Source organism: Emys orbicularis, chromosome 4, assembly GCF_028017835.1.
Source record: "Emys orbicularis isolate rEmyOrb1 chromosome 4, rEmyOrb1.hap1, whole genome shotgun sequence".
Classification (NCBI taxonomy): domain Eukaryota; kingdom Metazoa; phylum Chordata; order Testudines; family Emydidae; genus Emys; species Emys orbicularis.
Window position 1 is genome coordinate 143124475 of NC_088686.1, and position 25316 is coordinate 143149790.

General features: G+C 45.9%; 1 protein-coding gene across 1 annotated transcript; it reads right to left on the bottom strand.

Annotated features, from left to right (window-relative positions):
- Positions 1 to 9753: 9753 nt before the first annotated feature.
- Positions 9754 to 9855, bottom strand: BLACAT1 (BLACAT1 overlapping LEMD1 locus). Its single transcript, XM_065403049.1, has one exon. The coding sequence runs from the start codon at positions 9853 to 9855 to the stop codon at positions 9754 to 9756; it is 102 nt and encodes a 33-aa protein (XP_065259121.1).
- Between the last annotated feature and the right edge of the window lie 15461 nt (positions 9856 to 25316).

Consider the following 25316-nt stretch of genomic DNA (forward strand, 5'->3'; position numbering starts at 1 on the left):
AAATATTGGTCAAAGAACTCACTGGGGGACCATGTCAGTTCCAGAAGGTATCAGACGAGACAGTGGTGTGCAGATGTCTGATTTCTTCACACCTAACTATCTACAGATGTTCCTGTGCATAATCATAAAGAGCAAGATAACTGGGGCCACCAACTCAACATGGGGGAGTAAAGTGCATTTAAAAAAACATAATCCCACCATATCACCCTAGAAGTGCAAGAAAGAAAAGGGCACCTTTGGTTAGATAATCTTAAAAGAAATTGGATACACACTGGAATGCAGAAATCACTCTGGCTATAATAAACAGAACACTGATACTGTTCCAATCCAATTAAATGCCAAAAGCTTGTGTTTGCGAAGTGTTCTGGTGGAATGAAGACTTAAATCCTATTGTGGAGTTTACAAAAAAAAGAGATTCCAACTTGATATATTATAGACACGTGGGCATGTGTATCCAATTAGATTAGGCCAGGGGTTCTCAAACTTCATTGCATTGCGACCCCCTTCTGACAACAAAAATTACTACATGACCCCAGGAGGGAGCACTGAAGCCTGAGCTCACCTGAGCCCAGCTGCCCCAGATGGGGGGTGGGGGTGGAGGCAAAAAACGAGCTCCACTGTTCTGGGCCGGGGAGCCAAAGCCCAAGGGCTTCAGCTCCAGGTGGGGGTTCTGTGACCTGACCCCCCGCCACTAAGGGATGAAGTCCTTGGGCTTTGGCCCCAGATGGTGGGGCTTGGGCTTGGGCCCCTAAGCCCTGCAAGTCTAATGCCAGCCCTGGCGACCCCATTAAAACGGGGTCACAACCCAGTTTGGGGTCCCGACCCACAGATTGAGAAAGGCTGGATTAGGCTATATCCCTGTTCTTTTTGCACATCTTCAGTAAGACTTTCAGGAATATGTTACACGTCAAGAGTTCAAGCTGCAGCTTTTTTCTTGGCTTCACTCTTTGTGCATGTTCTGTACTCTTCCAATTCACTGCACAAATATTTCCTTCATCTTAAATAAATGCAGTGAAAGTTCCCTTGGCAAGACCACCTCTGTCAAGAGATCATCTGCTGATAAAAAACAAAACAACTTGGGATGAAACCCCACCACGCACACACACACCATTTTTTGGTCCCCTACCCACTTATTGTCATGCAAATAAACATCTGGAGACTCTCTGGCTCCAAAGTAGGCCAATATTTACAAAGAGGATACACTGCCTCTGTTGGAAGTTAGCCCAAGGCAACGCTCTGGTTATTTTGATCATTAAAGCTGTTTCCCCCTTGACTACACCATCAGCACTACTACAGACTCTCTACTGTCAAGATCAAGCAAGGCTGGTTTTCCTTTTAATTTCAAGACATTTTGGGCCAGATCCTCAGCTCTGGTAAATTGGTGTCATTGGAGCTATGCTGATTTATACCAGTGGAGCGTCTGGCCCTTTAACTTAAATACATTTTGCCAACTACCCAGAAAGGATTGGATGGGGAAAGGGGGCTGCATATTTGGTTTCCTAAATTCCCATGAGCACATCACCTTGCTAAGTTCATAGGTCCCCACTGGGTCATCTGGAAAGCTGGTCATGGGCAAGGGCTGCAGGTGACCAGTGGGGTGTGTAGCAATGGAGTTTCACACATCAGTGCTTGCTGCATTGCAGAGATGAGCAGATTTGCCTGTTTCAAATATATCCTTCCATTTTCATTTAGAGAAACTTGGATGGTTTCCTTCACTGTAATAGGATTAGAGATGGATTATTTCTGGTGGGAACAAATGCATCTTTCAGGAGCATAACATTCATTTTCCGAGGAACAATGATGGTAGCTAGCATAGAACTCTTCTCTTTGAAACTGTTCCGGGGAGTTACGTTACAGTTAAGACTCCTGTTATAATGGGGAGAATTATACAGAGACTTCAGCGTGGATGGGAGTGATAAAGTGGATGGGAGTCATAAAAAGAGAGAAATAACCTTACATTTTTCTACATCACCCTTTTCACCCAAAGGATCCAAAAGAGCTTCACAAGGGCAACTGGGAGTCAGGACACCTGGGTTATTTTCCTGCCTCTGCCACTGACTCCCTGGGTGGCTTTGGGCAGGTCACTTCCCTGCTCTGAGCCTCAGTTTCCCCCTCAGTAGCATGGAGGTAATGATGCTTCCCTTCCTTTGTAAAGTGCTTTGAGATTTATAGATGAATAGCTCTATATTAGTTTGTCATTATTGTTAATTTATTATTAGTAGTAGTAGTATTAAGATTTACATTTCTATAGCCCCACTGAAATGCAGTCACCTCTGAGGTGGAAAGGAGGAAGGCAGATGGACAAGCAGCATAAAGCATGTTACACAAGTATGGGAACAAGGGAAATTCTGGGCACTGAAGCAAAATGCTTCTTATATATACTTATAAAAAATGCCAGGGCTTGTGCAAGTATGTGGGTGAGGAAGAGAAAGAGAGAGGGGGAGCTCATTTGTACTTTGACAAGAGCTGTCAGCTTTCCAGCTTTCACAGTTTTGGAAGAGTCCAGTGTCCTAATAAAATGCTGCCACTGGGGGGAAAAAATCTAACTTTTTGCCCACTGCAAACTTGTCATGTGGAAGTTAGTTGGCAGCCCCAACGCTCAGCCTGGGCAATTAGCAAAGAGCAAACTGCTTGGAAGTTCAGATTGTTGACAGGTTTGCTGCAGAAAAGCGCCGGGCTGGAGCCTGGTGGGAAATGATGTGTGGATGAAGGAACCTTCAGCCATCAACCTAGAGGTCAAGTCATTACGATAGGAGAATCAAGAAGCGCCACAAGCCATTTATGAGCACCACAGGGGTCAAGCCAGGAGCAAATAATTTTGCTTGGAGCCACCGGGGATAACATATTATTACTTTGGGAGCTATCTATCCACATACATGGAAAGTTCTCTTTAAAAATAACTGCAGCTTGAGCTTTTAAACATTCATATTGTACTTGTGTAATTTATTGCGTTTTCAATTATATATATATATGTGTGTGTCTGTCTCTATATATTTTACATACTATATTCATCCATGCCTAGCTAGGAAGCTCTTTGCTGGAGGCAGGTGCAATTCTTGAGGTGAGATAAATTCAGCAGACATATGGTGGTCTACAATACATATTCAATAGGTTACCGTATTGTCCTGGAAAGATCCCCCTCCTCCATCCAGACCAGATTTTGGAACAACCACAATAGAGAGAAAACCTCTGAAGCACCCATACCAGTTTTTACGTAAGACCCATTTCAGGAGCATTTAATTAGTACTGTATAAACCTCCAGCCAAGCTGGATACATTCAATAAAGCTGTTAGCTCTTTACAGAGTCTCAGGGCACGTCTTCACTACCCGCCGGATCGGCGGGTAGCAATCGGTCTATCGGGGATCGACTTATCGCGTCTAGTGAAGACGCGGTAAAATCGATCCCCGATGGCTCTGCCGTCGACTCCGGAAATCCACCGCGGCAAGAGGCGGTAGCGGAGTCGACGGCGGCGCGGCCGCGGTCGACTCGCCGCCGTCCTCACAGCCAGGTAAGTCGACCTAAAATACGCCACTTCAGCTACGCTATTCACGTAGCTGAAGTTGCGTATCTTAGGTCGACCCCCCGCTGTAGTGTAGACCTAGCCTCAGGGTATGTGTATTAATTTTGGAACCTTAACTATGAAGCCATGATGGCTCCATAATCAAAGGCTCATAGCAGCCTAGGTTCCACAACAGTAACCTTGGCTATTCACCTAGTGCTCCATTAAACAATTAAAACTCGCCGCACTGGAGAAAACATTAGTATTCTTAGTTTACATGGGGTCCAACTTACTAAAAAGGAAACAGACTGTGATCATCTGCAAATCTCCTGCCTCTGACTTGAAAGGTCTCAGGGACTTGTGGCCAACTGATCTTCAGTTGGGACAAACTACTGCTGCCAGAATAGCTGCTATAGCTTATAGCTGTGATGAACAGGGGCTGTACCCACACAGACACTGGTCCTAAATAGGGATTGAATTTGTGTCCATCAGCACCAAATGCACAAGTCTCTGCCACTTGCACTAAAGAGGTAACTCTTCTGGCTCTGTAAAAGTAGAAGGCCAGTAAAGATAGTCTCTGGTATCCATGGAGAGCTATAACTGCTCACAGTGTGTTACACATGAGGTGATGAGCTGACCTTGATGAAAATGAATGGGGATGAGTCAAAACAACTACCCCCCGCCCCCTTGCTCAGTGCAGAAAACGGAGTGAAAGTTCACAGGCTGCCAAGCACTTCTTGCTGTGCAGAAACTCAGAACCGTGATAGGAAATAGCCAGCTGTATCCTGGCTTTGGATACATATATTGGGCTCCCATTGGCATCAGTGGGAGCTGCACAGGCATATCCCTACCCAGAATACGGCTGTAGCCAGTTTTCTTTATTGGCATCTAGAGATGTTCAGGGGCAGTGTTCGTCCTCTGCATCACTTTTCCTTCTGCTTTATTATGGGGTCAATGATCGGAAAGAATTTTAGGGCCAAATCCTGAAGTCTTTACTCAGGCAAAACACCCAGTCAAGGGGCAATATCCTGAGGGATGTTGAGCACCTTCGGCTCTCTCTGGAGCCAATAGAATTTGAAAATGCTCCATTCCAGTGAGGCGTTGACCCAGTGAAAGCTTTTCCTGGGTGAGAGACCCCAAGATTTGGCCTGTAATGTTTAATATTTAAACATGACCATTTGCTAAACCTCCTAGGGGATTTAGATACCCAAACTAAGCCTAAATGCCAGTCTTCCGCTAAACGTTCTGCCACCATTGAAATGAGATGAAAACGAGTCCAACAGCCTCCAGTGATGGGCTCCTGTAACGCATCAAGCAGTAGCAAAATGGTCACCATCACAAGTTGGCTCAGACATGCCAAAGTTCACTGAGAAAACCCCCCCGACATCTGGGCCATATATATCTGGAGTGACCCCAATGCTTTCAGTGTTGGGTCCTTTCCCTATGCTTGATCCTTCATGTGCATGAACCAGACAGCACCTTGTGTGAGTATCTTCTTCATGCTCCATGGGGAAAATACAGTGCTTCTCAGCATGTGAACTTTCCAGACTGACTCACTAAGCAAGATCAGGTGCAGTTGGACTCCTCGCTATGGTCTGCTACCAGCTGTTTCGTGTTTGAAGTGTTTGAAGTGATTCAACCATCTCCTAGAGCAACCCCGACTACTGGCACCCGATGAAGATTATTTAAAGCCGCTTAGTTCGTTGCTCTTCTTATACCCCAGGAGATGATCTCATGTGTCTCCTTTTATTGGTCATCCTTGCTGGGCAGAGGTTTCACGCTAAACCCTTCGGATAAGACAATAAAATAATGGCCATGTTGGTTTTGGTAGCCGGCCAAGCTAGCAAATCTTCCCAAAAGGAGAGCTTGTCACCAGCACACACAGCTCTGTTTGTCAAGCGTAAATCCGGTCTCGCAGCAGCGGTCTGAGCGCTGGAATTTAAGGTCAGTGAGTTTTATAAGTGGGGGAAAGGATTTGTTTTCTGAGTTAGCTCAACTTATTCTTCTCGGGGCCAGATCCTCAGGTGGTATAAATCTGCATAGCTCCACTGAAGTCAATGAGTCTCCTCTGATTTACACTGGCCACGGATCTGGCCCCTAAAGATTTACCTGTCTGCCCTTCCTAAAGGGGAGCAGGAGACAACATTCCTCAGAGACCCTACCGGGCAAGCTTTTGCATCAGAGTTACAGCATTAACAATCTCTGGCCCCACCGCCCTCAGGCACTCTGTGCCCCTGATCCTCCATGTTTGATCTTTAAAAAAAAATGGTGGTTTTGCCCCAATTACTATTTTTTGTTTAATATTAATAACATTGTCCCCAAAGCCTTTGGCTGGCTGCAGTGAAGGCCTGTTGACAGTTCCATGCAACGTCATTCACTTGTCCCCCTCCCCAGACCTCATCCACCTGATTTAGCACATGACCTTCTCCCACTACCCATCCTCTGCCCTGACCGATTCTGAGGGCTTGGTTCCATTCCATGGTGGGAATCGGGCCTTAGGAGATGTATCCAGAATTGGTGCAATGGGTTTGTTGAGGGACTTAGAGGAGCAAGTGAATGGAGGTTTTCTGTTACACAGAAGGAGGCAGAGAGCCAGCAATTTACCCTAACCAGGGTTATATTAAAGGGAGAGGCACCCCAATTCTCTAGGGGGACCAAGTGGTCCCCACTCGGTTCTCATTCAGTTCAAAGCAGCTTCTACTCCACACCACTGAACCCTGGAGCATGAGCAAGGAACCTCCCACTGGCTTTTCCATACAGAGATGACTGGGGCAGGAGGGGGTTCATGAGGGCTCCCTACAGCCACTAGCTTTGCAATACTGGCTGAACCAGCCCTGCCTGAGGCAGCCATTTTGAACCCCTCCTCAGATCTCCATAGCTACCATCTCAGCCTGTCATGTTGACAGCCTGTCTTTCTGACTCTGTCATACACCCAGCTCAGGCCTTGCCACCAGTTCTCGAAAGCCGCAGCAGCTGCAGTTTATTCTGACTGAAAGGGCTACAAATACTGTGTGACCATCCTCATCGGGTATTCCCTTCTAGTCACCGCCATCGAAAGAGCAAACCTCTAGTAGCCTCAGGGGTTGCACATTTTGGAGGTGGCAGCAAAGGATTCAGGAGTGAAAGGGTTGAGGCTGCCTGAATTAACCAGAGCTGGGTCTGAGGGGCTAAATTTGGATCTGGATTTCCAGTGCCATAAGGCTGGGGGGTGTTCAGAGCTGAGGGTTGGGTTCAAGCCCATCTCCAACACTACCACAAGAAGACCTTCCTGAGTGAGGTCCTGATCCAAACCCACTGAAATCAAAGGGAGAGTTTCTACTGACCTCAATGTTCTTTGGATCAGGCCATGAAATAGCTGTACTTTCTGGATCCACAGTGACAACTGCTGGGGCTCCTTTAGGGTACCTGAAGAGGAGAGTCTGTCTTCAACACCTCCTGAAAGGCACAGCTCCCAGGGAATTTCCATATGGCTTTAACAGCAGGTAGGAAAGACGTACAGACAAGGAGGGAGAAAACAGGGACAACCTTTGAAACTGTAGCACTACACTAACGCTAATGGCTATGCCTGGATTAGGTGAGGCAGTGCCAGTAAAAAAGGTTAACGATTTGAACACTGGCATTTTCCAGACTGTCAGCTGCATGAATTTCTTTGAGAACATGGGCTCTTATCCTGGGGGTTGCGACCCACCGCATGTACATGAACAGGTGTCAGAGGGTCGTGGCCATTCTGCCTTTCCCAGATTGCTAAATGGCTAGATTGGAAGAGGGCACCCATTATGGGAAAGGCGGAGAACCACTGGAGGACGCATACATGCCAGAGATAGACTTGAGCTCCAAAGCTGAGATCTGGATCCCAGTTCCAAACTTCTCTCCACATAGAGTTCAGGGATTTTGATTCAAGCCCATTATAGAAAAGGGACCAACTGCAAAATTCACTTCCCATAGTTAATATAGACACATAAGGGGCATGAGTCTGCTCTCCCACTGGGCTAACACCATTGACTTCAGTGGAGTGACTCCTGATTTGCATCGGTGCAAGAGGGAGCAGAATCAAAGCCCAGTGTGTTTGCACCACTTCCTAAGGGTTTCTCCGTGCTGGCATCTAGCACATCTGAGCACAAAATGTCTCAGAGGCATTAGGAACTGCTTCTTGTAGACACAGACATTTGCTTGGGAGATACTAAAAATACTCTACAGCTTGTTCATTTTCAGTTGACAGTGCACCAGTGAGACAACTTAAAAACATAGAGCCAAATCCTGCTGCCCACTTACTCCAGGGAAACTGAGGGCAGGACCTGGCTCTTGATTTGGAAATCTCCTTCAGAGTCTGTCCAGGGGGACATATTCGAGCAAGACAAGGACAGCTTTCTCGTGAATGAAACTTTTACCCAGTAAAGGGACAAAAATCTCTCTCTGCCACGGATAGCTGTGTGGTCCAAGGCCAAGCACCTTTGAGACTGGGGATCTGTGCTGAACCACCATAGCACCCAGGATAATGCCTGTTTGTGGCTCTTCTGTAAGGGTCATTTCTGAGCTTCAGCTTTTTTCCAAGCCAGGCAAGTCTCTAGGAAAGAAGAAGGAGGAGAAAGAAAATGAGAGAAGTTGCAGGATAAACGTGTGAACACAAATTAACCAGCTTCCTCCGCCTTCTCCTCGGCCCGCTGCTGACATCGACGAGCGAGCCCATCATTCACATCCCAGGCGCACCTCCTCCTGCCAGGACACCTTCCCGAGCTCATCTATCAAGCGCTGTGGGAGGGCCACACTGAGCAAGACAGCCTGCCCCTTGAGAATGTTGCACTGACGTGGACTCCCCGTTTCCCCTCCCTGGCCCCAGTCACAGCTATTGTTGCTAACGGGGGCTGTGTGCTGATGGTTAGATGATCCTGGCTGGAATTCCCTCTGCTACAGTAACCAAGAACATCCTACTAAACTTGAAGTGGCTCCTTTCAAGTCCCCTAAGAAACTGGCTATCTTCTTATGGATGCCAATGAGGTTGTTATACAGGGAAGAGAGGAGGAAACCAAATTTATTCAGGTGCAAAAGGCGTTGTATAATCAGAGGTGCTGGAACTCGGGGTGCTGAGGGTGCTGGCACTGCCGCACCCCCTGGCTTGAAGCGGTTTCCATCATGTACAGGGTTTACAGTTTGGTTCAATGGCTCTCCGCACCCCCCACTGTACAAACTGTTCCAGCGCCCCTGTGTATAACTGACTCCACTTGGAGCAACAGAGCGTTTGAACCCAAGACCTTCAATACTCAAAGCACAAGCTGCTACCACGTAAGCTAAAGGACTAAGCCATTAACTAGGATCAGTAGTAGAATCATAAGCCTCTTATATGGACCACCCACTAGAAGGGAACAAAGATCCGCAGTCTCCTAGTGGAGGTCACAATTAGAGCTGGTCAAGAATTTCTCAGCAAAACTTCTTTTTTTGTTGAAAAAGGCCGATTTGTCCAAAGCAAAACTGTTCATGAAGAAGACGAGTGGTGTGTAAGCTTGAAAGCTCGTCTCTCTCACCAACCGAAGTTGGTCGAACAGAAGATATTTCCCCACCCACCTTTCTCATGAAACTGAGGCAGTTTCGACAAATCTCCTGAGTCAAAAAGGTTTGGAAAAAAGTTTTGGCTTTTCAAAGGAAAACGACGTTTTATTCAGAAATGTTAGTAAATTTAGACCCCCAAAAAAGGTTAAAGGGGAAAGATTCAAAATGGAAATGAAACATTACAATTGATCCAAACTGTTCTCCCCTCTCCCCCGCCCCCCTCCCTCCAGTTTTTCAGTTAGTGGAAGTTTTTGAGATTTCAATTTTTCATCCCGATTCAGGACACGAAAACATTTTGAAATCTCAAAAGTTCTCACTGTTCTTCTTTCCTGTTTCCTGTGGCCCTAGTTGCACTTGGAGGATTAACTATCGACAGTCAAGAGTAGGAAACTCAGCTTTGCTTTTAGGAGTTAAATGAACACGCTGGTCCTCCTGTCCCAGGGTTTGGAGCATCAATCCTGTGACTCCCTTCTTTCCCCTCACTCCCAACCTGCGCACCCACCAGTGCAGCAGGGGAGCAAAATAAGCATGGGACACAGATGTGATGGGTGCCTCTTCGTGGTTACAGAGATCAGAGAGCAGAAATGGGACTGATTCCCCCTCAGATGGGATCTCAGTCAAAGGGCAAAAGTGTCATACCAAGTTCAAACCGGGGCTGGGATCCAGCGATGTGAGTGAGCGGGTAAATGTGACACACCCGGGACAAGTCTCACACTGACGTCTCCTGCTCTGCGCTGGGCTCTTCTTTTTTCCTCTTCCTCTTGCAGAAGCCATGGAGCCCACAGAAGCAAGCAAAGGTGAATTGGGGCATCCCCTATGGTAGGTCAGGCTCAGGAGCATCCAAAGGAAACCTAGTTGGGGACAGGGAGAGGAAAGAAAGAGAGAGTTTTTGAAATCAGAGCAGCGCTTGCTGATGGCTGGGAAGGAGGGTGGGCAGGGATGGTCAATCACTGCCTTCCTTTGCAAGACACACTTCCCCCCAACCCCAGATGCAGAACTCCTGGCCCCTGGCAGCCTCCTCTCCCAGTGCAGAGCCTCCTATCTCCAGCCTTCCCCATGTCAGATGCCCCCAATCACATTCTCCAAAATTTTCCTTTCCAGTAAAAGAAGAGGGGGTTGAACCAAACACATGCTGCCCGTGGAAGCCTGTGAGCTGTAATTCCCACATGCACAGAAATGTAGATAGTTTGCACAGTCTGCTAAGCTAATGAATATTACAGGGACCTTAAGCTTAGGCTCATTGGGGTGTTTTAACAAAGCTTAGCGATATATACCCAGCAACCGCAATTAATGAGAAGCAGCTGATATCAAAGCTCAGTGTCTCCTTGTCCATTTTCAGTGGATCAAATCATGCCCCAAAGCACAGCCCACATTAGGGAGTAACAGCTCTAACAGCTGCAAAATGTAATTATGCAAACAAAAGCCTTTTTTTTTTTTAAGACATGGAAGGGAAAAAATAACATCTGAAGTCAAACCCACCTGCGCTTTCCCCCATTTTAATTTTAGCATTTCTAACTTTGCAAATGATCAAATCTAGTTTTGCCAATGAGAAAGAGGGTAACAGTGATTAAAGTGCTGGAAAGCAGGAGTCTTGAACATAAATTTCTAATTTTTATGGCTAGGTCAGTCTAATCTCTGAAATACAGAGAGTCCTGAAGGAAACTTCAACTGGCCCCTCATCCCTATCTCAGCAAGGAAGGCAGTGTGAGCTAGTGAACAGGGCACGGGATTGGGAGCTTGGACTCTTCCAGTTCTGTCACTAAATTACCATCTGAGTGAGTCACTTAACTCCGCTGTAAAATGGGGATAATGAAACGCATCCAAGCTTTGAGATCCACGAGTGGGAATTGCTGTGTAAATTCTAGCATACGCTCCAGAGGGGCAAGTATTGCCCATAGTGGTTAGGAACGAATCATAGCTTCTGACACTGGTGAGCTGCTAACAGAGACATGCCTGATTCATACATCCTGTAACTTTGTGGAAATTCAGACCTGGACCTGTCTCTAACTTACACGGGGACACTTAGGAGAAAAGTAAGGACAACCTCTTTAGCTGCATTTAATTAAACTGAATACACTGGGCCAAGTGCTCTTCTTCGGCCCTGAGCCACCAATGCACTTTTGCATGTGCTTATCAACGAGTAGTCCCATTAAATATGTGCTTGAGAGATTTGCTGGTCGGGTCCAGAGTGAGTGCCGAATAAGTTCACTGCGTGAGAGCAGGATTTGGCCCAAAGGAGATTGTGCAAGAGAAACAGCATATATCTTGCTTTAAAAAAAAATCCATTTGGCATGTGACCCCGCCCCTTCCCACCCACAGGGTTACAAAATATCCCAAGCTGATAGTTACCCCAATGGAGAGAGTGCAACTAAAATCCCACTCGGGGTGGCTGCTTGTCAGTAGCTCAGCTGGCTCTCAGGGGGACATGCTAAGCTCCTCGAGGCCATGGAGAATGTTTGACTGACCTTCCGGCTTCCAGCACAGCCATTCAGTGCCCATTAAGAGCCCTTCAATTCCCAGCACTGTCATTCCAACATGGCAATGAAAATCACATCATTCCCATCCAGTAACCTGGGAACCAGATACCAGAGCGCAGCTACCTAGTGGGCTGGCTTTATCCTCTGTGCTTTTGCCTGACTTTGTCTTTCCAATCAGAGCCCAGCTACTAATATAGAGCAGATAGCAAGTAAGGGACGGAGTCCCTTTAATACACTTCTCCAGCCGCCCATCTCCCCACCTTCCCCTTCATTTGACAGCCTTCCGTGTACCTGTCTAGCAGGCTCCCAAATTAAAAAGGCCCCAATGCTACCTCTGAGGCTCAGAGTCATGAACAATGACAACAGGCTCCTTAATGAGTCTTCCTGTCTGCAGGGTTTCTTAGCATAGTGGCAGCTCTGTGTGTGTCTCTCTGTGTGCTGCTGCTTTTTATTATAAGCCAGCAAAAGGGTCTTCTGAGGAAACAGCTGACAGGGAGCAAAGTGCCACTGGACGAAGCTGTCTGAAGGCGAGATCTGAAGCTAGCTTTCTCTCAGTGTAGCTACACTCTGTGACTTTAGGTGGCAGAAAGGAATTCTCTGCGGAACCAGTCTGGTATACTTGCAAATCTGCACTGAGAGAAAGAGCCAGTGAAAATGCCTTGATCATTTTACACTGAGGTAACTGCGCCAACCTCAGTTGCTGCTGATTTACGCCAGTGTAAGCAAGCGGAGAATCAGGCTCAGCGAACCTACTTCAGCTCCTGTTGCAGACAGTGGGCCAAGTTCTGCCCTATGGACCCGATCTAGCTCCCATTAAAGTCAATGGAAAGACTCCCATTTGACTTCAATGGCACTACTGCCTGTGAAACCTCAGCTGATGTCAGTAGGTGTAAATTTGGCTCATCAGGAGCCAGATGGGGCCCCGTGTTTGAGTCAATGAATATTTTTGTAAAGATAGAAAAATTCTCCTCAGCCCCTGCATCCCCCAACATCAGCGATGGGCCTGAACAAAATCACCAGCTCTGTCTCAAATTTGGGGGTGGTCAAAATCTGAATCCAGATTCAAATTTCTCAGCATACACATGATGTGGGCCCAACTGTAGCTAAAAATTCCTTCTGAAATCCAGGCGTACTGCAGAACTTCAGGACTGTTAAGATTTTTAAACTATTTAACAGGGTTTTACCACCTGCACCTAAAATGGGCAAACATATTTCGGGGATCTTTAAAAACCCACAGGCCAGATCCTTAGCTCATGTAAATCAATGTAGCTCCTTTGGAGTCAATAGTGTTAGGCTGATTTACATCAGCTGGTGATCTGGCTCCCAGATATAGGGAAAACAAAATCTAGCCCATAATATCCATCAGAACTAGGCCCTAGAAATGGTACCCTCTTGAAAGTACAGTTGTGGGCATATGTCAAGGGTAACAACGCCCCACCATTTTTAGGGAAATGGGACATTGGGACAATTTCCAGGGAAATTTCAAGACACACTGTCAAGATAAAAATCCGAAGTCATAGTGCAATGAACCTGCTACCTCACTATTGGGTAGTTTCCTTGCACCCCGGATGAGCTAGATGGAAATGATCTAGTAATATTCACCACTCACATAAGAAGCATAAAATTAATTGAAGCTTGAGGAGTTGCAACCATTTATGCCAGTGGTGAATTTGAGCTCATATACTTTAGGGCAGTGGTTCTCAAAGCCGGTCTGCCGCTTGTGCAGGGAAAGCCCCTGGCGAGCCAGGCCAGTTTGTTTACCTGCTGCATCCGCAGGTTCGGCTGGGAGAATGTGACAGTTTGCCGCTCCAGGCCAATGGGGGCTGCAGGAAAGGCGGCTAGCACATCCCTCGGCCCGCACCACTTCCCGCAGCCCCCATTGGCCTGGAGCGGCAAACCACAGCCAGTGGGAGCTGCGATCAGCTGAACCTGTGGACACGGCAGGTAAAGAAACCGGCCCGGCCTGCCAGGGGCTTTCCCTGAACAAGCGGCGGACCGGCTTTGAGAACCACTGCTTTAGGGCCCAATTCTGTCCCTTCATACACACAGACTAACCTCATTGAAGTTAGTGGGAATTTGGGCCTGAGCCAAAGTCCACTGAAGTCAGTGGGAGTCAAATCCAGTGACTTCAGTGGGCTTTGAAACCTGCACTATATGTAGAGTAAGGTACTACTCAATGGGACAGAGTCTGATACCTTATGCTACAAGTAGCTCTGTGAAATCAATGGGGCTGCCCTTTGAGTAATGTATTATTCAGTGCAGGCAAGGCTATCAGAATTGGACCCAGTGTGAGAAAGGATGGCAGGATCAGGCCCTTACATTGTTACCATTTAAAATACTTTTACAAGTCAGATTTGTTTCCCATTATTTATGCTGCTTGTTTCCAAATTTTTCAGCTTGGACAATGAAACTCGACAGCTGGTTGACTTTTGTTCATAGCTAGTTTCCGTTTGTTTTTCTCACACACAGCACTATTGCATTTCCAGCACTCCAAAGAAATGTTAAAATTTAAGAAAAATGAAAATGGGATCTTCTTGGATTTTAATATTAAAAACCCATGGACATTTGTTTAATATTATTAATGGATCAAATCAATCCCTGGTGTGTGCAAACCAACAGAGTTACCCCAGTGCTAAATTCAGCCCATTATGTCTTGTAAAATTCATTGCATTTTGCGCCCAAACGAATTATTATTACTGATATTATAGTAGCACCTAGAGGCCCCTTTGTGCTAGGCACTGTACATACATGGCAAGAGACAGTCTGTCCCAGAGAGTTTACAGTCTAAACAGACAAGGGGGGAAGGAGAAACAGAGGAGCAAAGTGACTTTCTTAAGGTCACCTGGCAGCTCAGTGGCAGATCCAGGAGTAGAATTCAGCGCCCTGGACCACACCATATCTCTGACCATGCTGTCACTGTACAGTAAGTGTGAGTACAATAGGTAGATAGTGTGTCCCTTTAAGCCCAGGCAGGCAGGTAGTACTAACAATAGATCTCCCCATTCTCTGGTCAAGCTGTGTTAATCTTGGCTCTAACATGTATCCTGGGCAACATCATTCTGCCAGCATTTCCCTTTGCTAACTATCTGCCACTACATACAGACCCACAATGAGCCAGCAGCTCACATAAGGCGCTGGCAAGCCTGACATAACTGATAGGAAATCCTTATTCTAGGCAAATGGCCACCTAGAAGGAACTAAAGACAAGTTTTAATCAAGCTGAACCTGGAGATAACAAACATTTCGCATATGGTCTGTACCGCAGCCATGGAATTTCCTGCTGAATTGACATCTTCCTGCCCGGGCTGGTATTTACCGTTGGTGCTCTGCATCTCAGCCCCCTAGGCCGGGTCCAAAGCACGAGGAGCCTGATCCAAAGCCCATTGAAGCTTGAGGCTTTTCATTGACTTTGATGGGCTTTGGATCAGGACGTAGGCAATCAGGGAGACAATTGGCCAGATCCTCAGCTGGTGTAAATTGATTTCGTTCCAGTGGAGTCCCTGCTGATTTACATCAGCTGAGGATCTGGCCCCATGAGAGCTTCCAGAGGAAACCAGAGCTGACAAAAAAGTAATGGCCAATACCAAAAGAAAGAGTAACCATAAAATAGCTCCTAAGTGGCTACCATTGACTGTGTGGATGGGACTTTGCTCACGGTACAACAGGTCCAATCAGGGTGCCGGCTCCAGCTGGACAGGCCTTTGCTCTGCCTGCTTATGTCTCCAGGGCCTCATCCTTGCTGCTGTTGAAGCTGATGGCAAAACTCCCATCGACTTTAATGGGAGCAGGTTCAGGCCCTCATTCAAAAGGAAGGGGGAATGGGAAAGGCTGAGGATTCTTGTAGGACCCTTGCATGACTTGCCCTTCCCAACTCAGAATCAGCAAGAGAGGAAGACGGCAGCTACTACCACGAATGGAGCCCAGGACTCAAGAATCCAGAGCACCTAGAGAAGCTGCTCAGATCCAGCAAACACATGTTCCTTGTCCTTATACAGCTACCTCCAGTTCACTTCACAAGCTCATTTTAGGCCAAGACCTTTCCCCTTCTGTGTTACACTTTCTCTATTAAACAGGGGTAAAAAATTACTTACCAGACCTCACAGGGAGGCTTAACTAACAAACATTCGCAAAGCACTTTGGGATCTTTAAATGAAAGTTGCTATGGGAAGTGCAGACTGTTATTATTATCAATATGCTGTGGCCCTGTTTCAGGACACTGAAATAGACAGACGGTCAAATTTCCTTACTATGGACCTACAAGCAGGCTCACCCCGGTTCTGTGATATTTATTCTGCCAACACTTGCCACAGCATCACTCGGGTACCTTTCTCCTTGGACATTAGCGGATCCCAGGACAGACTGACTTAGCTGCAGACACAAAACCGTCACCAGAACCTGGGCGGTCTGACTGACAGGACCCCAGCTTCCATTATGGAGCTATTGATGTCTTTAGGGAAACTTGTCGCACGGAGGCTTTTAAAAGTGACCCCTCTGCCTTCCATTCAGGGAGCAGACAATGATGAATGAGCCTGGAAGAATGGAAGCAAGCACAAACTGAGCCTAATGCTCCTGTTCTTCTTGAAAAGGTAGAAAAAGGATCTTGAAGGAGCAAGGAATAATTAAAAAATAAATGAACTAGCTTCAGTAGCGGTGACAGAAGCCCTGTTTGATTTGCAAGAGCTGGGCATGCTTCACAGAGCTGCGCTGCCCTTTCTATTCAAGGGAGAAGATCCTTTGGATAAAGCCCTGTGCAGCAGAGAAAAAATGCAGGATGCATTAAAAATGTTAAGCCAGAGAATTCTCTTTAGTCAATTGCACAACCCCGGGCCGTGTTTGTCACTGTCACAGTGATGAATTGGGCACTGTCTGAAATCAGCATGCTCACTTTAATAATGTCACTTTCTCTGAGTCCTAATAAATGTCTTTCTGAACCAGCTGAACAGAACCTATTCCTTAGCCCAGCAATTATTGATTTCACTGGGTTTTGCTTTTCAACCCCGGCTATTCTTAACAGCCAGGTCAGGCTGATGAAACGGGAAATCTTTATTTTAGCTTGGACTTTCCATGCTGTCTTTTCCTCTCTTTCTCAGTTGTATGCCAAGAAGCAGTGTAATCTTGTGGTCAGAGCAAACGAATGGGAACTGGGACTTCTAGGCTTTATTCCCAGCTCTGCCACTGACTCACTGTGTGGTCCTGAGGTAGTCACTTCTCGAAGGGCCTGTCTACACTGGGGATTGGTGCACCAGGACGAACAACTAGTGTAGACATGGTGCACCAGGGCAACAGGTCTAAAAAAACCCTAGTGTAGACATGGTGCATCGGTGATGCAACATGTCTATATTAGGGATTTGTACCAGTGCAAAAATTGGTGTAGCTAGAAGGGTGCAAAAATCCTCAGTATAGAGAAGCCCTCAATCTCCCTATATGTAAAATGGTTAATGTATTTATTAGTTACCTCCCAGGAGGGTTGTGTGGCTTAATGAATACTGATAAAGTGCTATGAGATCTTAGTTAGAGAAGCGCAAAGGGACAAAATTCTGATGTGATTTACACTGGTTTAAATTCAAAGAAATTCAGGGGGCCTGAATCACTGGTGCCCTGCCCCTTGTGCAGTGATTTACGCCAGTGAAATGTGAAAGTAAAATGCTACCATTGCATTCTGATAACATTTTACACCTGCTTTACAATGATATAAATGACAATGCAAGGTGAAGGGTGACAGTGAATTGGGCCCAGAGGAGTTACTACAGGAATAACTGGAAGAACTGAGTATCAGAGGGGTAGCCGTGTTAGTCTGAATCTGTTAGACTAACAGAAGTATTGGGAGCATAAGCTTTCGTGGGTAAGAACCTCACTTCTTCAGATGCAAGAAGTGAGGTTCTTACCCACGAAAGCTTATGCTCCCAATACTTCTGTTAGTATTAAAGGTGCCACAGGACCCTCTGTTGCTTTTGGAAGAACTGAGGAATAAGAGTGTCTACCTGGGGAGTTATACTGGTATAACTTGTAAAACTTTCCCATGTAGACAAGCCCTGAGATAAGAATCTGACACTGCAATAAAAGATGTGTACATTTGTCCCTACTGTTTATTCCTCCCTTGAAGTCATAGGACTAAATTTATCTACAGGGCAACTCTGCTCCTGGCAGTTTGACCAATCACCTGCATCTTGTGGTATCATGTATTGTTACCCTTAAAACGGCTACGGTCATACCCACTGGGCTCTGCTTCGGATGAGGGAAGAATCAGGTGAACCCTCTTTTCACACGGCTAAAAGCAGAGTTGCACTGAAAGACAAGGTTTGTCATGATGTGTCACTGGCCCTTTAATTGTCCTGGCAAAGGTTTGCACAGAAATTCTGAGGTTTCAATTCATGTGATTTTTATGCCACTCCAATTTTGTTTTTCTGATAAATGTGATCAAATTTGCTTTTAATTCCCCCACTAGAAAAATGTTAAATTTTACACTTTGAACTCCGAATTTTAAAACTGCCTTTTGCCCCCAGCAAGACAATTCTTCTTGGGAAGCGGGCTGATTTTCAATGGAAATGGGTCCCGTGTTTTTGCAAAAAATTTGTGAGGTGAGACCAATGTCCTGGTAAAATGACCTAGTACTGGAAAGTGCTCACATACCATGGTGATGGGTGTGGTATGAGGACCTGAATAGAATAAAATAGCTTGTAATGAAATATGAAAAAATGCCTTCAAATTTCAAGTTGTTTCCCCTTCATGCTGGATATTCCAGCCATCTCTGACCTTTATAGCCAAGATTTTCAAATGTGATCAGTGATTTTGGGAGCCTGATTTGAGACACCTTAAAAGAGCTGGACAAGTAGACAGTGCTGAGCACCCATTCTCTGACCATCAGGCCCCTTTCAGGTGTCTCACCTGGGGCACCCCAAACCACTGTCACTTTTTAAAACCTTGGGCTTCAAGTGTGTCAGAATTGTGAGCAATGCCCCAGCATAGAGGCCTACGTGAAGAGATTTATGACATAATTTTGTGGTTTGAGCATTGGCCTGCTAAACAGGGTTGTGAATTCAATCCTTGAGGGGGCCACTTAGGGATCTGGGGCAAAAATCAGTACTTGGTCCTGCTAGTGAAGGCAGGGGGCTGGACTCGATGACCTTTCAGGGTCCCTTCCAGTTCTAGGAGATGGGTATATCTCCATATATTATTATATTATTATTTTACACTGTAATCCAGTTCCAAAAGCCAGCAGACTCTGGAAAGCACAGATCTGGACTCAAATTGGGCTGGGTTCATCTTTACTCTTGACTGTTGCAACGAATCCAGTCACCTAGGCCTTTAGTAGTCACTACTGCACAGTGTGTAATGAGGCCTTAAGAACTTAATGAAAATTACAGGGATGGAATCCAGAGACCACTGGCTCTAAAATCTATCACTTAAAATAATGGAGCATCTATCTCCTTTAGCTATTAGCAGTACAGGGCCATACTGATTGCATCCAGGAGAGGGCATGCCTCACGTATGCACCAGCCACTTCATTACACTCCTCTGTATGCCAGTTGCTGTAGAGCTGGCTAATTTTACCAGAGTATCCACATTATTTAATCTGTTTTTTTATTTCCACTTCTAAAATTATGGTTATTATTTTTTCACACACCTTGGATGCCTCCCTCATTATAACCAACCTAAGGCAAAACCCAATTAAGAGCAGCAACCCATAATTTACAGCGGGATACTTTTTTTAAACCGAAGAGACCGGAAAAGGACTAAATCAAAAAGAAATTCTGTCCCTTTAAGAGGAGATAATGAACCAAAGCACTGTTTCTTGTGCCCGCATGTTTGCTGAGAATTGCTAATTAAAACATCACTTCTGTAAAGTATGCTGATCCCATTGATTCTTCCCCCCACACAGTTAATTTGCTGCTAGGAAGGCAAAGTCACAAGGGTCCTCATTATAAAAATTTCACTGGCTGCAGCTAATGGTTGTAATTAATAGGTGCAATAAATTTCAAATGGCCAGCCAGGGTGTTCATTAGTTTCAGGCTGACTCAGCACCAGTGGGGTAGCCTGTTACTTAAAAACCCATTTTCAAGCAGACGTGGCGGCGGGGGCCAGGGGGAGGCATCCCATGGTATATACAGTAGATCCATATCTTTCCATAGATAGCAGAGCTGAGTGAATAGTTCATAGCAAAAAATATTGTTTGTCCCTTTTTGTCCTACTTGTGAATTTTCCAAGCAAAAACTCAAAAGGCATGAAGACACTTGACTCAAAAGGCAAGTCAAATGGGGCCAGATTTTCTAAAGAGCTCAGCCACCAAAATGAGCTCTTTTGAAAATCTCTCCTTTAATCTCTCTGCGACTCAATTCCCCATCTGTAAAATGAGCATAAAAAAATCCTTCCTTTTCCCCACCCTTTGTCTGTCTTATCTATTTCGATTGTAACGTCTTTGGGGCAGGGACTGTCTTGCTGTGCATATGTACAGCACCTAGCACAATGGAGTCTCGATTTATGTTAAGGAGTTTAGGTGTTACTGTGACACAAACAAACCATAAATAATAATGTTACTCCAGGCTTGGATCAAATGCCAACAAAATGGCTTGCGTGAACCACAGAGCTACATGTGTCTGAGTGAAGCCCCAGTTGTACAGATGTGTCTCTGCGATGGACTTGGGCATGTCTAGCACATCTCCTGGTCCTTATTTCTCTGGTAGGGTGAGCTGATGGGAGCTTGACATAGAGAGCCTGTGTGGTGTCATCTGTGGGGGGATTTTTTTTTTTTAATATTTTCTTTTTTCAGGAGAGGCCTAGTCAAAGAAATGTTAACAGCTGGCAGATGCACAGACATCCTGCAGCACAGCAGGGCCTAAGAGAGCAGCACCTCTGCATTCTAGTTCTACTATATCTAGTGTGTGACCTGCCCTCGCCCGCAGACCTCTCATCACCCATGAAACCTTCCTTGTTGCTGAATGCAGGTCCCGAACTTGTGAAGTGCTGAGGGTGCTTCATTCCCAGGACTGAGCTCTTAGTTGAAAAGTCCCTCATGACTGGAGAGGCAGCATGTCCAGCTATATCCTCCATAAGCCTCTTGGCTTTCCTCCTCAGTAACCCTATCTGCACAGGCTTCCCACAGAATCTATTGTAGCTGTGGGTCAGATTTCATGAGGTGCCAGGTGCTTCCTGCAACATGCTCAGCACCCTCGCCTCTGATTGACACCTCTGGGAGTTGAGGGCTCTTGGCACTGTGCTGAAGTAGTGCGGCACATTGCAAGGTCAGGCCCTGAGGCTGGATGGACCGGGTCAAACAAAAGAAGAACCAACCTGAACCATTGCAACGAAAGCTTGGAAAATTGAGGAAATTCGGTCTCCATCCAATGTACACCCATAAATGAGGATGAGACAGGAGAGAAGGAAAAATGAACTGCAAATCTCCTGACATTTCCCCCCTTCATTATCCATGGAACAGGTACAGTGTGGGCAAACTTCCCCATCACTAGCCCAGCAATGCGCCGCAGCCTCACCCTGGAAAGAGGGACCACCACTAGGATATAAGAGGGGAGCTCAGTCTCCATGGCCCATTCAGTGCCTGACCCCTCTACTGAGACTGCCAACAATGGTCCTGTTAGGATGAGCAGGATTTTTGGACACTTGCCCATGAGTAACTGGACTAAGACCCATCAACGCAAAAGACACAATTAAAAAGAAACTGGAACCACACAACGACCCACCTTGAGCTGAGAACCTCTCTACGATTCTCCACCCAGTTGACAGGGATTTTCCCAGGGTGAGCAGGTGGCAAAGCAAACTCTGGGTGAATGAACAGGCCAATTTTATCCCTGCAATGGCTTCATTGGGATGGATGTAGTCCAATGTACTTGGGTCCTGATCTCCAGCCACTGAAGTCAATGGAAAGACTCCCACTGACTTTAATGAGCTTTAGATCAGGCCCTTCATGATAAGATAGAGGGGACTGGCTAACAAGTGAAGGTGGGAATGGTCTCTGCGGCCCACTGAGACAGAACTAAATAAGAACAGCAGCTTCTTCCTTCCTTGTATCTCATCCCCCAACATCCTCAACTTAGAGCGAGTTAAATGAGCTTGAGGTGATTGAAGGGAAAGAGAAGCAGCCTCTTCCTTCATTACCCAACTGCTGCAGCTTTAATAAAGAATGGCTTTTCGGTTCGTTATCATCCGGCTGTAATTAAAATATTAATAATTGCAACTCCCTCCCTGGAGTCATTTATCATGGTCTGCAGGGAAATTGCTCCTGCTCATGGGATTGTCTTCCATGTGACCAGCTGACCCAGCAAGAAATCCAGAGCTTCAGCTCTGTCTGTAAGTAGGGGGAGGTGTGTTAACACAGGGCCCAAGTGTGACTTTGCCCTAAGCCCTGAGCAAGTTATCCTGCCCCTGGAGCAGGCCAGCAAGCAGATTGTGACTTAACAAGAATTCCCCCTTGCTTTGGTAGAAGTACCCTGTGCCAGGCTACCTGAACAGGTGTGCTGGCTGGCACATAGGGGAAGGATATGGCACCAAGATTCTGCCAATGCACATGGGGTAGGAGAGATCTAGCTGCCCTGTACAAGCTGCTCTCACCTATAGGCAGCTGCCAATGCTGGGATGCATAGGTGTGTCCTACTGTCCTGCACAAGCCAAGCCGCCATCTGGCCCATAACAAATACTGGCTAGGGTTTAGGGTGTCAATAGGTAATGGTTGCTCCTAGTAGCTTGACTGGCCCTCCTCTTTAGTTCTCAGTAGCTCTGAAAGGAATTAACAGTATTGTCGCAATCTGATTGCTCCCGTCTCTTTCTTTTCAGGGCAGGAGACAGCATTATTGCAATGACAATAAATAGCATGGGAAAAACAATGAAGAGCTTTGAACTTTTTTAGAGCTCTTCCTTTTGTTAGGGATGAGATTTCCAAAGCAGTCCAGGGGAGTGAGATCCATCTCTCCTGTTAAAAGTAATGGCAGGTGTGTGTACAGTCTTCAAGGCTGCTTTGAAAATCTCACCCTACGTTTGTCAGCTCAACTAGTCATTTTATTTTTGTTATAACCACAGTGGCAGAGTTGGCCTGAGAGTCTTTGCCTCATCTCCTAGAGAGCTAGGTCACAGAGTCCCGGCTGGGGTCAGAGGTGGAAGGGTGGCTGGAGAAGGGATTTCTACTAAATTAAACAAAAGCTTTGAGATGTTTCGCTTCAAAGGGAAGATGCCAGCGGAAACTCATCATCTCCTTGCTGCATTGGGAGGCAGGGATGTTATTAACCTCATTGACCCTAATTCAAGCACTGGAAGCTGGGGCCCAAAAGTCTGCTCCTTGATGTGGTCAGTAAAGTGTCTACACTTGAAGGTTAATATGGATTAAGGGAGTGTGTAAAAAGCTCAATAGTTATTCCTGAACAATTCCATGTGTGGACACCCTTAGAGCTGGTCTACACAGGGACTTATTCCTGATTAGTTTATTCTGAATTAGCTTAATTCATTTTGAAAGTGGATTAAGTTAATTCAGAATAAGGTAAATTATTCAGGAATAGCTATTCTCATTTAAATTCACACCCTACCTTCACCCAAATTAACTTCTTTGTGTAGACAAGTCCTAATATAGGCGCTTAGACCAGCAGGCAAAGGTTGCTTTAACTGTAAGGCCGCATGAGCTACTTTCAACTCTTGGATGACAACCAAGCCCATAGCTCACCTGACCCTGGAAGTCTTACCTCTTCTTCAGTAGATGCTTTGCAACCACCCTTGCTAGCATCCATTCCTGCAGCCACTTGTCCCAAGTCTTACTACGCCTTCCGTGCCTCCTATGAGGTCTTGTTTCAAATGCCCCTTCTGCCGCAGTCCCCAAGACACTCCTCCTGAGAATCCCTGCAAGGTCAACCCCATTTCCATTAGTGATGGGCCTGAAATAAAAGCCCAGAACCAAAACAACTCTGATTTTTTGGGTTGCTTGATGTTTGAATCAGGTCAATGGCAGAGACAGGCCCAAATATGCTCTAGGTAAAAAACATGCTCTAGCTGAGCTAGAAGGAATGGGCTTGATGCAGTTACCATAGGGTGAAAGTCTATGGCCTGTGCTTTGCAGGAGGTCAGATCAGATGATTGTAATGGTCTCTCCTGGCCCTAAAGTATATGAATCAATGCTCCTGTCATTATAATGGACCAAACCAGATCCAAATACTCCTCAAACTTTGGAGTGTTCAAAAATCAGAATCCAGGTCTTGCAGCTTGGGTTGTCTCCGGCTTGGCAAGAAAGTATTCCATCTGAAAAAAAAAAAAAAAAACTAAGGGAGAAAAAGACTTTGTGGGACGTGTTTGGCCATAGATCCATTTGTTTTTGACTGACAGAGGCAATGATAAGTGATCAGACCCAGCTCTCACCCTCCTACCCCAGCTGGGTTTCCATAGACCGCAGTGTTGAAAACATACATGTTGTTGAGTGTTTCTCTCTCTTTCTTTTTTAAGCGCCTGCTTTGCTAAAAGAAAAATCAATAGCATAAAGGGTAGTCAAAGCGAGTCTCAGGAGATGAGTATCTAGCCTGCATTCTGAAGACAGGCTGCCAATAATCTTGTTCTGATCAGCTTTGCCCGACAGCCACCGAAATATTAATGGGGGCTACAGCCGCTTCTGTTTGGGTATTTGAGATTCTTTGCAATCTCTTGGAGCCTGTTGACAATAAGAAGCAATTACCACTTAAAAATTGTGCCTGTAAACAAGTGCCAGCTTCCCGGCATCCTGATTATAAAGGTGGCATGTTGTGCACTCCATATTCATGAAACAAAGATACAAATTAACCCAGCCCGGCGGTTGGATTAGTCGCAGAATGAAGCGTTGCAATTACCGGAGATGACTGAGGCTAATCAGGATGAACGGGTACAGTGTAAGGAGAGCTGGGATCCTGGAAGAACTGTTTCCCCAATCCTTTTAAGCAACGTTCCCCATTTAAATCCCCTATCGTTATGAAAGTGTGGGGGGCCCCAGAGCAGCTGCACTGATCATTAGGAATTCATTCAGGAACAGCATGGCGATCTCAGGGCTGTGCATTCCACAGGAGTTTTGCCACAATTCAAGATGGGTTAATGTACCATTAACAGGAGAAGGGATTTTGCTCATTACTTTCCCAGCACAACAAAACATTTGGGTTTACGACAAAGAAGGTGGTTAAATGGGCTCGTTAATTTTTTTCCTTTCCTATTATTGCCGGTTAATTATCCAAGCTATCCAGGACTGGAGCGTTAACCATCAGAGTCCTGCTCCTTCACTAATAGCTAGCCAAGATCAAAGAAACAGGTGTCCACGTTGAGTCCAATTGAAGTCAATGAAGACGTGACTGCAGGATTGAGCCCTCATTGACACAAGTGATGGGGACCGGTTGCAATAGGCAAATTTTGTGAATTAGCAAATCCTGCTCCACCCCCCACCCCCGAAACCCAAACCAACCAAAAATACCCTAACAGCCTCACAAGATCTGCTTTGTTCAATTAATTTTGACTAGCATTGCTTAGTTTTAATTATTTACGTGGCACACTCTTGCTAACTCTCATGATTTACCATGAGTCTTGGGATGATATTTGGTGCTTTTCTGAAAGCCCCAGTTCCTGGAGTCATGTGAGAAGCTCAGCTTTCACTTTTTTATAAAAGGATAAGTGTGGAGGGAAAAAGCTTAAGCTCAAAGCTCAGACAGTAAGCCTCATGATTTTGGAGGTGTCTGACTCATGATTTTGAAATGCTTGGCTTGGGGATATAGTAAGCATGTCTTCCCACTGCATGACCAAATATGCAGGAGAATATAACGAAGTCTGATCAGCATGAAACCTCACCACAGCA

Bases quoted from the DNA above. Each gene is read 5' to 3' on its own strand.
- BLACAT1 (XM_065403049.1), bottom strand. From the start codon at position 9,855: ATGCCCCAATTCACCTTTGCTTGCTTCTGTGGGCTCCATGGCTTCTGC.